At 41.2% G+C, this 15063-nt stretch overlaps 1 protein-coding gene across 1 annotated transcript; it reads right to left on the bottom strand.

Annotated features, from left to right (window-relative positions):
• Positions 1-887: 887 nt before the first annotated feature.
• LOC309963833 (nucleoporin-62 C-terminal-like protein) lies at positions 888-1892 on the bottom strand (the record flags this gene model as incomplete). The annotated part of the gene is given in 3 exon segments (XM_082842358.1): positions 888-1154; positions 1158-1256; positions 1260-1892. Coding segments are annotated over 3 exon segments (999 nt in total).
• Between the last annotated feature and the right edge of the window lie 13171 nt (positions 1893-15063).

The following is a 15063-nucleotide window of genomic DNA, read 5'->3' as shown; positions in this document are numbered from 1 at the left end:
GGGAAGGGTGAGCTGTGACAGGGCGAGAGAGAGTCATGGGCATATACACACTAACAAACGTAGTAAGGTAGATAGCTAGTGGGAAGCAGCCGCATGGCACAGGGATATTGGCTTGGTGCTTTGTGACAGCCTGGAGGGGTGGGATAGGGAGGGTGGGAGGGAGGGAGACGCAACAGGGAAGACATATGGGAACATATGTTTATGTATGACTGATTCACTTTGTTATAAAGCAGAAACTAACACACCATTGTAAAGCAATTATACCCCAATAAAGATGTTTAAAAAAAAATAAACAAATTGTCTGAACTATACACTTTTTAAAATAATTCAAGTCCCAAATCCACCCTAACTTTTCCTCCCTTCTCTGAATTTCTATAGCATAGTTTCTGTAATTCATAACACACTTTATTGTATGGTTTATACTGTTTTTATACAGACAGGCATTAATTATATCTCAAAGTAGACAGTAAGTTCCTTTAGGAGAGAGACTTTACAGTAGCAAACACTATACATTGAATGTTAACAGGTACCCAGTAAAGACTGGTTGGCATCTAATTTTTGGGAAACATTTCTCTATGATCTGGAGTGATAAGGACAACGTGTGCTGGCAGTAAGATATGGTATCTGGGAGAGTAAGCCATGAATTACACACACAGAGTTGACATCAAATAGGTTTCTGCCTGGAGAGCTGATATAGTTTTGATTTGCTGATACTAAAAGCCAAACTCTGTAGTTCCCAACAGTACAACATCTAAGTGGAAAAAAATACATGCACACATTTTTTCCACCAAATATTGAATAGTAACCGCAAATACTACTCTAATGAACACCATCAAAATGTGTAGGTAATGTATAATCCAAAAACAACATGCTGAAGATAGGGTCATTCAATCAAGAGCAATCCTGACATTGCACTCCTGCTCCTTGCAATGATGATGCTCGAAAACTTGTGTTACCTCTTCTACCTTCCTTTGCAGCATACCTGAAGTCTGATTAATCCATTGTAGACTGTCCATGTGAGCATTCAGCATTTTGCAGATCTGCTGGAGCACGTCAGTAGTGTCAGCAGGACTTCCAAATGTATTCAGGTGCTCAATAATGACCTTGAGATCTTGGGCCATTCGTTTCAGCTGAGCATCTCCATTTCCTGTTAACTAGTAAGTCCTCTCATGTTCCTCATCTAAATGTTGCAGATAAATAGACCCACTCTGGTCCTTTACAGACTCCTCTAAAAGGGTCAAGAGATCTTCTAGTTCTTACTGCTGTGACAGGGTAAAATCCAATTCTTTTTCCAGCCTTTTCTGATCCAGTTTCACTTTTTCTACTTCTCCATGTAAAGCAGTGATCTTCTCACCATTCTCAATCAATGTATGGTCCCAAGCATTGACCTGGGTGGCCTGGTGAAGAAAATGTTTCTCTTGATCCTCTAACTCAAGGCTCCATTTGTTTGCCAGACCATCCAGCTGACCATAGGTCATCACAGTAGTTATGATTGTATTAACAGTGAAAGTAAAAGGTATAGAAGTAATGCCAACCTGAACAGTGTTATTAATCTCAGTTGATGTCAGTGGTTTTAGATTCAAGGTAAAGCCCCTGGTGGCTGTGGTGGTGGTGGTTGACATTGTAGTAGATGCAACAGGAGCTGCTCCAGGGAATTTTAATCCCAGTCCCAAAGTTGTACCACCAAGTGTTCCAGCCAAAGTTGTTGGGGCACCAAATGAGACCCCAGTAAGAGCAGTGGAGGTAGAAGGATTTGAAAATGAGGTAAACTGCATGGTGCTTGAACTAGTAGTGACAGCAACAGTAGATGCTGGAGCCAACCCTTGATGGTGGTGCCCCAAAGTAAATAGGAAGGCAGACAAGGCTTCGGCACGGCCAGAGAGGCTGGCCATGGCCTTCTTGGGCTGGAAAGAGCCAGCGCACACAGTGAGTACATCCCCACTGGAGCAATGCTAACTGAGGGTTCAGAGGTTTTTGATGTGATTATCCATCTCAGACTGCAAAGTTTTAGGAGGCTTCTTACAGCATTGGTGGTTGTATCACTATCCAAGTATGCTTCCACATGTGAAGGAGAACACATGAATCATAGTTTATAGTTTTCTCAGTCTCTCCTTACATTTCTCAGAAGCTCACAGAAATGAAGAAGCTTCTACTGACTTATCCCTCCAGAAGGTCTTGGGCTGAAGAGGCACAAACAGCTCACTTTGAAGCAGGCTTCTCTCTTCAGGTTGTACTCACACAAGTGCCTATATCAGGAGGAGGGTGGCCCAATGTACCTCAGGCCATGGAGACCCCAAGACAGGGACAGCCAGAGGCACTTGCTCCAGCCAGTACATGCACCAGAATGGGAGCTTCGGCTTCTCAGAGGTTACAGGATCACACAACCCACTTTGATATGGTAACACTCTACTCAAGCCATAGGGTGCACCCCTGTAAGTTTTCAAATCAGTAGTGACTTGAGGTCTCACTGTCCAACATCCCCTGGCAAGGCTCTTCCTGAATCTTAGTTGTCTAGTGTCCCTGGGGCCAAAGCCATCTGTATTGAGAAAGCTCGGAACTGCTCATGACCTATGAAGATTGGGATGGGGTCTGCACTGGGGACAAGCCTAGTGCAGTTGGGGGCTGGGATCTCTGGTCTGTAGCCCCCTATGCATTCCCCGGTGGGTTTCAGCACTCCTGAATTTCCATCCAGGAGCAATTATACCATTAATGAGGGATGTGAGTTAGCCAGGAACACCCAGCCTGTCAGCTGGAGGTGGGGGGACTTGGGGAACTTCGGTGTCAGTAGCCTTGGGAATATTGCCCTGCTCTTTGGCTGCACTTCTGGGGTTATTTCTGTACTGCCAACCACAGCACAGACATCACCCCGGGGCATGTCACGCATCTTTGGTGTTAGTATCAACAGTTTTCTTCTCTTCACTCAAATTAACCACAGAGGTGGGAGAAATCCTATTGTCCCTGAAGGAGTGAGCTTGCAGCACGGGGATGGTCAAGAGACATTGGTAGAAACCAGCCTCACCCCCATCAAAATATGCTTGGGCCGTACTCCAGGATGGTGAGTGATGTCCCTTGATAACTTGGCCTATAGCTGCCAAGTGGCCATGAATATAGCGAATGCTTCCTGGAAAACCTCTGTCCTCACCAAGCCATATTCTAAAAACAAGAACCATCACACAGTAAATGGATGCTTCATCCCTGATTTTTAGCCCAAGTTCCCTGTGGCTCTAGAGGATTCTGCCTGGCTCCTCTTCTCTGAGCTCCTCCTCCATCCTGTGTTCAGCTTACCCTCCAACTTTCTCTTTCCCAAACACCCAAGTGCAGCCCACATAACTAGACCGAGCCTCTGGTACTTGGCGACATGGAGCAGGGCTGCTTCTCTGACCATGGTTTGAGAGCAACCACCATAGAATCCAGTGCCGGCCAGAGAGCTTCCATCAGCTCTGCCAGGGTACAGATAGCCATGGATTTTTCTTTCAATACTGCTTTCTCTAAGCCTTCTCTGTAGGTCACTGTAGGAGTAGAAGCCACTGTTCAGGGGCTCCCTTCCCCTCATACTTCCTCATGGAATTTCATATGGAAATTGTCCCAGTAAACTCACAGCATGCATGGTCCCAACTCCCTTGTCCAGTTGTGCATATACGTTCCCCAGTGTCCCTTTACCCAGCACCTCTGGCAGGGACTCACATCTCTTCCCCTTCCTCTCCTCCCACCACACAATGCCTCCCTAATGGAAAATCCAAGCATTATTATTGCTCTTCTGGGGGCATCATTAATGCACTATTATTGCTATTCTTACCTGTGTAAACATCCTTACCCAGCTCTATAGACCATTTTTTGGTATGGGAGCAGAGAGCTGACACCCTCCCATTCCGCAGTCCTGGATGAAATCTTGTCATCTCCCTGAAACAGTTCCTAATCCCAGCACAGAGCTTGGGGGCTTCAAAGTAGAGGAGACCACTGTGGACTGGCCTCAAAGCAGATAATTTCAGATGCAGCCAGCCTTTCTGCTGTTCCCCAATTAACCTTTGCTTAGCATCTTTTGTTCATTATCTTGCGCATCTCTCTGCCTTGAGTTTTTTTTTTGTTTTTTTTTTTTGCCAGAGAACCCCTTCTTTTAATCAGTCTTTGCTGTGCAAGGCAGGGTGGGTGGGCTTTCCTGTCACACAACAAATGAACACATTTTTAACAAAGGGAGACAGATGCTAAGTCAAAAAGCCGTAAAGATAATTATGCCCTCAAGGCCAGGGTCATGGAGCTGTTGCTAAGATTCACAAGTGACTTGGGAATTTCCTCAATAAAAGCTAATGTATTTCTGACCTGAGGAAGCAGCAGAGACTGTACTCCTTTGGCACTTAGATGATTTAGGGCAAGAAAGGAGATGCAGATTACCAGAATCTGCACAGCTCAACTTCCGCCTGATTAATGAGGAGTTTCAGTCAAATTAATTACCATGACTTAGAGCACAAGAGTGAGATAAAACATGTTGGAAGAAAAGCCACTTTTTAGTGATAATTAAGTGAGAGGAATTTTAACATATTACAAATCAGACAGTATGAATGCCAGAGCAGAGCTTGCAGAATCCTGGTGAAAACACATTTGCAAACATCTATGGAAGGAAGAGGTCTCTCCTGGCAAAAAGGGCAAGCAAGGTTGAGGGTTCCTGGATTTCTAATAATGTGAAAGCAGAGCTACCATGTAGTATGTGATCCCACTCTAGGTAGAAATTTTTATTAGACTTAGTAGCTAATGAAATTTAGTTCTAGAATTTACACACACATACACACACCCACACATGTACACACATGCTTGCATGACACATATACCACACACGCGTGCACACACACACACACACTATCTCTGCTTTAGAGTCAGCATAATGAAAAATCATGTATAAGCAATACTACACAAGGTGATTCACTTCTTGGGAAAAAGGCAATTTGGAAGTTAAGCTTGAAGGATAGGCTCTCTCTACCAGGTCTGCAATGATGATTTCTTCCTTCATATGGATGAACAGATCAGTTTCCTCCTTTGAATATCAGTTGAAAGAAAATACTACATTTTATTTTATTTAATTTTTTAACATCTTTATTGGAATATAATTGCTTTACAATGATGTGTTAGTTTCTGCTGTATAACAAAAGTGAATCAGCTATATGTATATATATATTCCCATATCCCTTCCCTCTTGGATCTCTCGCCTGCCCTCCTTACCCCACCCCTCTAGGTGGACACAAAGCACGGAGCTGATCTCCCTGTGCTATGTGGCTGCTTCCCACTAGCTATCTATTTTATATTTGGTAGTGCATATATGTCTATGCCACTCTCTCACTTCATCCCAGCTTGCACTTCCCACTCCCCATGTCCACAAGTCCATTCTCTACATCTGCGTCTTTATTCCTGTCCTGCCCCTAGGTTCTGCAGAAGGATTTTTTTTTAATTCCACATATATGTGTTAGCATATGGTATTTGTTTTTCTCTTTCTGGCTTACTTCACTATGTATGACACTCTCTAAGTCCATTGAACTCACTACAAATAACTCAATTCCATTTCTTTTTAGGGCTGAGTAATATTCCATTGTATATATGTGCCAAATCTTCTTTATCCTTTCATCTGTTGATGGCCACTTAGGATTTTCCATGTCCTGGCTATTGTAAATAGAGCTGCAATGAATATTGTGGTACATGACTCTTTTTGTATTATGGATTCCTCAGGGTATATGCCCAGAAGTGGGATTGCTGGGTCCTATGGTAGTTCTATTTTTAGTTTTTTTAAGGAACCTCCATGCTATTCTCTATAGTGGCTGTATCAATTTACATTCCCACGAACAGTGCAGGAGGGTTCCCTTTTCTCCACACTGTCTCCAGTGTTTATTGTTTGTAGATTTTTTCATGATGACCATTCTGACCAGTATGAAGTGATATCTCATTGTAGTTTTGATATGCATTTCTCTAGTAACTAGTGATGTTCAGCATTCTTTCACGTGTTTGTTGGCTATTGGTATATCTTCTTTGGAGAAATGTCTATTTAGGTTTTCTGCCCATTTTCGGATTGGGTTGTTTGTTTTTTGATATTGAGCTACATGGGCTGCTTGTATACTTTGAAGATTAATCATTTATCAGTTGCTTCATTTGCAAATATTTTCTCCATTCTGAGGGTTGTCTTTTTGCATTGTTTATGGTTTCCTTTGCTGTGCAAAAGCTTTTAAGGTTCATTAGTTACCATTGGTTTCTTTTTGTTTCTTTTTCCATTTCTCTAGGAGGTGGGTCAAAAAGGATCTTGCTGTGATTTGTCATAGAGTGTTCTGCCTATGTTTTCCTCTAAGAGTTGATAGTGTCTGGCCATACATTAAGGTCTTTAATCCATTTTGAGTTTATTTTTGTGTATGGTGCTAGGGAGTGTTCTAATTTCATTCTTTTAGCTGTCCAGTATTCTCAGCACCACTTATTGAAGAGGCAGTCTTTGCTCCATTGTATATTCTTGACCCCCCTATCAGAAATAAGTTGACCATCTGTGGGCTTTCTATCCTGTTCCATTGATCTATATTTCTGTTTTTGTACCAGTACCATACTATCTTGATTACTGTAGTTTTGTAGTATAGTCTCAAGTCCAAGAGCCTGATTCCTCCAGCTCCGTTTTTCTTTCTCAAGATTGCTTTGGCTGTTTGGGATCTTTTGTGTTTCCATAAAAATTGTGAATTTTTTTGTTCTAGTTCTGTGAAAAATTCCATTGACAGTTTGATAGGGATTGCATTGAATCTGTAGATTGCTTTGGGTAGTAGAGTCATTTTCACAATGTTGATTCTTCCAATCCAAGAACATGGTATATCTCTCCATCTGTTTGTATCATCTTTAATTTCTTTCATCAGTGTCTTATAATTTTCTGCATACAGGTCTGTTGTCTCCTTAGGTAGGTTTATTCCTAGGTATTTTATTCTTTTTGTTGCAATGGTAAATGGGAGTATTTCCCTAATTTCACTTTCAGATTTTTCATCATTACTCTATAGGAGTGCCAGAGATTTCTGGGCATTAATTTTGTATCCTGCTACTTTACCAGATTCATTGATGAGCTCTAGTAGTTTTCTGGTAGCATCTTTAGGATTCTCTATGTATAGTATCATGTCATCTGCAAACAGTGACAGCTTTACTTCTTCTTTTACAATTTGTATTCCTTTTATTTCTTTTTCTTCTCTGATTGCTGTGGCTAAAACTTCCAAAACTATGATGAATAATGGTGGTGAGAGTGGGCAACGTTTTCTTGTTCCTGATCTTAGTGGAAATGGTGTCAGCTTTTCACCATTGAGGGTGATGTTGGCTGTGGGTTTGTCATATATGGCTTTTATTATGTTGAGGAAAGTTTCCTCTATGCCTACTTTCTGCAGGGGTTTTATCATAAATGGGTGTTGAATTTTTTCGAAAGCTTTCTCTGCATCTATTGAGATCATCATATGGTTTTTCTCTTTAATTTGTTAATATGGTGTATCACATTGATTGATTTGCTTATATTGAAGAATCTTTGCATTCCTGGATAAACCCCACTTGATCATGGTGTATGATCCTTTAAATGTGCTATTGGATTCTGTTTGCTAGTATTTTGTTGAGGATTTTTGCATCTATGTTCATCAGTGATATTGGCCTGTAGTTTTATTTCTTTGTGACATCTTTGTCTGGTTTTGGTATCAGGGTGATGTTGGCCTCGTAGAATGAGCTTAGGATTGTTCCTCCCTCTGCTGTATTTTGGAAGAGTTTGAGAAGGATAGGTGTTAGCTCTTCTCTAAATGTTTGATAGAATTTGACTGTGAAGCCATCTGGTCCTGGGCTTTTGCTTGTTGGAAGATTTTAATCACAGTCTCAATTTCAGTGCTTGTGCTGTTTATATTTTCTATTTCTTCCTGGTTCAGTCTCAGAATGTTTTCTAAGAATTTGTCTATTTCTTCCAGGTTGTCCATTTTATTGGCATAGAGTTGCTTGCAGTAATCTCTCATGATCCTTTGTATTTCTGCAGTGTCAGTTGTTACTTCTCCTTTTTCAACTCTAATTGTATTGGTTTGAGTCTTCTCCCTTTTTTTCTTGAGGATTCTCATTAATGGTTTATCAATTTTGTTTATCTTCTCTAAGAACCAGCTTTTAGTTTATTGATCTTTGCTATAATTTAATTCATTTCTTTTTCATTTATTTCTGATCTATTCTTTACGGTTTCTTCTGCTAACTTTGGGAGTTTTTTGTTCTTCTTTCTCTAACTGCTTTAGCTGTAAGATTATATTGTTTATTTGAGATGTTTCTTGTTTTTTGAGGTAGGATTGTATTGCTATAAACTTTTCTCTCATAACAACTTTTGCTGCATCCCATAGGTTTTGGCTCATCATGTTTTCATTGTCATTGTTTTCTACATATTTTTTGATTACCTCTTTTATTTCTTCAGTGATTTCTTGGTTATTTAGTAGGGTATTGTTTAGCCTCCATGTGTTTGTATTTTTTACAGATTTTTTCCTGTAGTTGATATCTAGTCTCATAGCATTGTGGTAGGAAAAGATACTTGATATGATTTCAATTTTCTTAAATTTACTAAGGCTTGATTTGTGACCCAAGTCATGATCTATCCTGGAGAATATTACATCAGTATTTGATAAGAAAATGTATTCTGTTGTTTTTGGATGGAATGTCCTAGAAATATCAATTAAGTCCATCTTGTTTAATGTATCCTTTAAAGCTTGTGTTTTCTTATTCATTTTCATTTGTATGATCTGTCCATTGGTGACAGTGGGGTGTTAAAATTCCCTACTAATATTGTGTTACTGTTGATTTCCCCTTTTATGTCTGTTAGCATTTGCTTTATGCTTTGAGGTGTTCCTATGTTGGGTGCATAAATATTTACAATTGTTATACCTTCTTCTTGGATTGATCCCTTGGTCATTATGAAGTGTCCTTCTTTATCTCTTGTAATAGTCTTTATTTTAAAGTCTATTTTGTCTGATATAAGAATTGCTACACTAGCTTTCTTTTGATTTCCATTTGCATGGAATATCTTTTTCCATCGTCTCAATTTCAGTCTGCATGCTTCCTTAGGTCTGAAATGGGTCTCTTGTAGACAGCATATATATGTGTCTCATTTTTGTATCCATTCAGTCTATGTGTTTTGGTTGGAGCATTTAATCTATTTACACTTAAGGTAGTTATCGATATGTTTGTTCCTATTACCATTTTCTTAATTGTTTAGGGTTTGTTATTGTAGGTCTTTTCCTTCTCTTCTGTTTTCTGCCTAGAGGAGTTCCTCTACCATTTGTTGTAAAACTGGTTTCTTGATGCTGAATTCTCTTAGCTTTTGGTTGTCTATAAAGATTTTTTATTTCTCTGTCAAATCTTAATGAGATCCTTGCTGTGTAGAGTAATCTTAGTAGTAGGTTTTTCATTTTCATTCTTTTAAATATGTCCTGCCACACTTTTCTGACTTGCAGAGGTTCTGTTGAAAGATCAGCTGTTAACCTTATGGGGATTCCTTTGTATGTTATTTGTTGCTTTTCCCTTGTTGATTTTAATTTTTGATCATTTCATTAATATGTGTCTTCTTGTGTTTCTCTTTGGATTTATCCTGTATGAGACTCTCTGAATTTGCTGGGAGCTGGGATTGATTATTTCCTTTCCCAGGAATATTCAGGAAGTTTTCAACTATAATCTCTTCAAATATTTTCTCCGTTCCTTTCTTTTCCTTTTCTTCTTCTGGGACCCCTATAATTTGAATGTTGGCCTGTTTAATGTTTTCCCAGAGGTCCCTGATAGTGTCCTCAATTCTTTTCATTCCTTTTTCTTTATTCTGCTCTGTGGTAGCTATTTCCACTGTTTTATCTTCCAGGTCACTTTTCCTTTCTTCTGTGTCAGCTATTCCGCTATTGATTCCTTCTAGAGAATTTTTAATTTCATTTACTGTGTTGTTCATCATTTTTTGTTTGCTGTTTAGTTCTTCTAGGTCCTTGTTAAATGTTTCTTGTATTTTCTCCATTCTATTTCCAAGATTTTGGATCATCTTTACTCTCATTACTCTGAATTCTTTTTCATGTAGACTGCCTGTTTCCTCTTCATTTGTTTTGTCTGGTGGGTTTTTACCTTGCTCTTTCATCTGCTGTGTATATCTCTGTCTTCTCATTTTGCTTAACTTACTGTGTTTGGGGTCTCCTTTTTGCAGGCTGTATGTTTGTAGTTCATGTTGTTTTTGGTGTCTGTCCCCAGTGGCTATGGTTGGTTCAGTGGATTGTGTAGGCTTCCTGGTGGAGGAGACTGGTGCCTGTGTTCTGGTGGTTGAGGCTGGATCTTGTCTTCCTGGTGGGCTGGACCGTGTCCGGTGGTGTGTTTTGGGGTGTCTGTGAAATTTTTATGGTTTATGCAGCCTCTCTGCTAATTGGTGGGGTTGTGTTCCTGTCTTGCTAGTTGTTTGGCATGTGGTGTCAAGCCCTGGAACTTGCTGGTAGCTGAGGAGAGCTGTGTTTTAGCATTGAGATGGAGATCTCTTGGAAAGCTCTGGCCAATTGATATTACATTGGGCTGGAAGGTCTCTCGTGGACCATTGTCCTGAACTCAGGTCTCCCACCTCAGAGGCTTAGTTCTGACACCCAGCAGAAGCACCAAGACCCTGTCAGCCACGTGGCTCAGAAGAAAAGGGGAAGGAAAAAAAAGTAATAAAATAAATTAAAGTTATTAAAATAAAAAATTTAAACATATTAAAAAATTAAAAAGTAATTAAATAAAAAGAAAGAAGAGAGCAACCAAACCAATAAACAAATCCAGCAATGATAACAAGTGTTAAAAACTATACTAAAAAAAGAAACAGACAGAAAATACCCTAGGGCAAATGGTAAAAGCAAACCTATAGAGACAAAATCACACAAAGAACATACACACTCACAAAAATAGAAAAAGGGAGCAAAATATACATATATAAAAGAAGAAAGGAATAGAGCAACCAAATCAATAAACAAATCTACCAATTATGATAAGCTCTAACTATTATACTAAGGTAAACATAAAACTAGAAACAAATTATATGCAGAGAGCCAATCCGAAATCTACAGTTGCTCCCAAAGTCCACCGCCTCAATTTTAGGATGATTTGTTGTTTATTCATGTATTCCACAGAGGCAGGATACATCAAGTTGGCTGTGGAGATTTAATCCTTTGCTCCTGTGGCTGCTTGGAGAAATTCCCTGTTTGCACAGCTCCTGAGGTTCAGCTTTGGATTTGGCCCTGTCTCTGAATGTAGGTCGCCCTCTGACATCTGTTCTTTGCCCAGACAGGAGGGGGTTAAATGAGCAGCTGATTACGGGGCTCTGGCTCACTTAGCCCAGGGGGGATGGAGGGATACAGAATGCGGGGTGAGCCTGAGGTGGCAGAGGCTGGTGTGATGTTGCAACAGCCTGAGGTGCACCGTGTGTTCTCCCAGGAAAGTTGTCCCTGGATCACGGAACCCTGGCAGTGGTGGGCTGCACAGACTCCTGAGAGGGGAGGTGTGGATAGTGACCTGTGCTTGCACACAGGCTTCTTGGTGGCTGCAGCAGCAGGCTTAGCATTTCATGCCTGTCTCTGGTGTCTGCGCTGATACCTGCAGCTCGTGCCTGTCTCTAGAGCTCATTTAGGTGGTGCTCTGAATCCCTTCTCCTTGTACACCCCCAAACAATGGTCTCTTACCTCTTCGGCAGGTCCAGACTTTCCCAGACTCTCTTCCGGCTAGCTGTTGCACACTAGCCCCCTTCAGGAAGTGCAACCTGAGTCCTTTCCCTGAGATCTGACCTCTGAAGCCTGAGCCTCAGCTCCCAGCCCCCAGCCATCCAGGCAGGTGAGCAGACAAGCCTCTCAGACTGGTGAGTGCTGGTCGGCACCAATCCTCTGTGCGGGAATATCTCTGCTTTGCCTTCTGCACCACTGTTGCTGTGCTCTCCTCTGTGGCTCTGAAGCTTCCCTCCTGCCACCTCCAGTCTCTGCCAGTGAAGGGGTTCTTAGTGTGTGGAAACTTTTTCTCCTTCACAACTCCCTGTCAGAGGTGCAGGTCCCATCCCTATTCTTTTGTCTCTGTTTTTTCTTTCTTCTCTTGCCCTACTCGGGTACATGGGGAGTTTCTTGCCTTTTGGGAGATCTGAGGTCTTCTGCCAGCGTTCAGTAGGTGTTCTGTAGGAGTTGTTCCACTAGATGTATTTTTATTGGATTTGTGGGGAGGAAGGTGATTTTTACATCTTACTCCTCTGCCATCTTGAAACCACCCAGTCATACATTTTAAAATTGTAAGGGAAGGATAAAACCCTTTCCCTTATCCTTCTCAGCTGGGGCCTTGCAAATTAATCTGACAAATGACAGATGATGCACAGAAAAACAAACAGAATTTATGAATGCATCACACTTATATGTGAGCCCTCAGTGATGAGTAACTCAAAGTTTTGTTAGAACTTGGGCTAACATAGCCTCTTAACAAAGAATGACAAATTTGTATAGAAATGACAAGATACAGGAAAAGGGTATCAGGATTTTAGGGGTGGCAGATATAGAAAGGTAAATATATGAGGGGAATTAATGGAAGATAAGATTCATCTTAGTAACTTTTGTCACCTAGAATCCTTTCCTCCTCTCTCTGAGCTGATAAGATTCTCTGATGAAATAAAACTCTAAGCCTGCTTTTACACAAATGGTGAGGAGGGCAGAGACATTTTTTGGTGTCTGCTGTTTCTCAATTGTCTCCAGCTCAAAATAGTCCTTATGCTAAAGTGGTACATTTCAGAATGGCATGTTCTGATCTCCTATAAAATTTAAGATTCATGTTTAACCTGGAAGTGTGCTCATTTCACATAAGATTCACGGGAAGTGAGAGGTGTAAGTAGTAGGTTCATCTTTCACTTCCCCTGATGTTCCTGGGGCAGACATACTCTGGGTGGAAAGAGGGCAGAGCAATCCTGCTGGGGTGCTCTCTGCTGCCCTTGGGTTTAGTTACTGTGTAATTTTCATTGAATTCACAATCAATTCACCTATGAATCTACTGTATTAACTGGTGGCATATCCTGGTAATTTTGGGGACTTTATTAATCTACTATTTTTAAACATGACTGGACCCACAGAAGTTCTACTCTACAGCTCCTGAGTATGAAGTGGAATTTTAGAGACTCTAAGGAGAGCTGATTTGCCGCATTTTGCAGTATTGCTTTCAAATGCACCTAACTTATATTGAGGAGGAAACTAATAATCTAGAAAATAAATTCTGATTTAACACTTCAGAGTGTAACATCTGTCCAAGAGCTCTTCAAAGGCAGGTTTGCATTTGTGATTTTATATTCCCTGCCTTCTTTATTTTTTCTTGCAGTACGCGGGCCTCTCACTGTTGTGGCCTCTCCCTTTGCGCAGCACAGCCTCCCGACACGCAGGCTCAGCAGCCATGGCTCACGGGCCCAGCCGCTTCGCGGCATGTGGGATCTTCCTGGACCGGGGCATGAACCCGTGTCCCCTGCATCGGCAGGCGGACTCTCAATCACCGCGCCACCCAGGAAGCCCTCCCTGCCTTCTTTATACATCACAGGACTTCAGTGGGGGCCCGGGAACTGCAGGCAGTGACAGTCAACAAGTTTACATTCCAACCAGCAACTTAGAAGCTCAACATAGAGACTCAGAAGAACCTAAGTGGTTGATTATCTCTGTAGAATCTTTAGGTTTTTAATTACCTTAGTGTCTGATAAGGAGAACTTGATGGCAGTGAAGATTTTCTCTTTGCATTTCCAAAGCAGATGAGGCATCATCCTGCTAGATTTCATTGAAATTATATCTGAGAACCTCCTCTTCAGGATTTCCTGAATCAAGGAAGAACGGCACTGAGTTGTGCGTTCTCCATCTAAGCAGCGATGCTTGGGGCCTTGCAAGTCCCATCGTAACAAAACGTGAATATACAGAGGCTCTGGATGGGACGGGGGCTTTGTGGCTTCCTTGAAAAGCAGGTCACTGAAGTCTATGATAACCTATAGATTAACAAATGCATTGTGCTTTGGACCTAAACTTCATACTTAGTTAACCAAACTAACTTAACAGAACTGAGCAAGCACTCTCATCACTGCGGTAATCTGGATACCCACCTTTCAGCCCTCTTTGTCTAGGGCAGCCCTGGCCTTACATCAGCCCTCCCTGCACATGCACTCTACCGGCAAGGACTCTAGAACAAGATGAAACCCCTGGGATCCCCTGAGGACTTAGAGTGGAAGCTATCGTATTTACAATGGAGTGAGCATTCTGTGGTCCAATGCAGGAGCTGGACCAAGGGGAAATGGATGTTTCCCATCCAAGAAAAACTAATTTGTTAGCCACATACATCTCTGAACAAGTGCTGAGAAACAATTTGTCTTTAAATATCTATTTAATTTTCCTCCAGTATCTGCTCCATATTTCCAGCAGGTACCAAAGCTTTGAAATTTCTTGCCTTGAGAATTTTGACCTGGAAGAGAGGCAGCCTTTGGCAGCCTACCTTGAGCATAAGTCTCAGCCAGAGAGGAGATTACACATGCAAGACATTCTGAATGGGTGAGGGGGAAAGAGATCAGCTGAGAAGCAGAGAGGGGCCTGGGAATTATTCAGTATCAACAGCACTTGCATTTTTTTTCTGCATCTCTTGGGAGAGACGGTGAGATCTCACAGATGCTGATGCTATGGTGGGCTTAGGGAGTCAGGGCACTAAGAATGGGGTCCCCAGCCTCAGCAAAGATTATAATGGCCCACAAAAAAGAGCTCTGGGATTTAATTGACTAATGAAAGCTTTCATAATGCTGATGCCTACAGCAACTAAGATATATTGGAGGTAGTAATACATGTGCATTGCTTAGTATAATGCCTGGCACATGATAACCAATCAATATATGTCAAAAGTCACTGCTTTTTTCCCTCTACAATAATTATATGTCACCTATGATTTTTAGTCATTTAAACCTCATCATCATAGTCATTCTAATCATCACTACTAAATGATGTCTTTGAGTGTTCAAATTTCTAACCGTCTAAGAAATATCATGACATATTTCAAATGTTTGTTTGAATCAGGATCAACATTGGGTGAATA

The sequence above is a fragment of the Leucopleurus acutus genome, assembly GCF_964270905.1.
Source record: "Leucopleurus acutus genome assembly, chromosome: 7".
NCBI classification, from domain to species: Eukaryota; Metazoa; Chordata; class Mammalia; order Artiodactyla; family Delphinidae; genus Leucopleurus; species Leucopleurus acutus.
The sequence above is the reverse complement of the archived record's forward strand: the minus strand, read 5'-3'. Positions and strand labels throughout refer to the sequence as shown.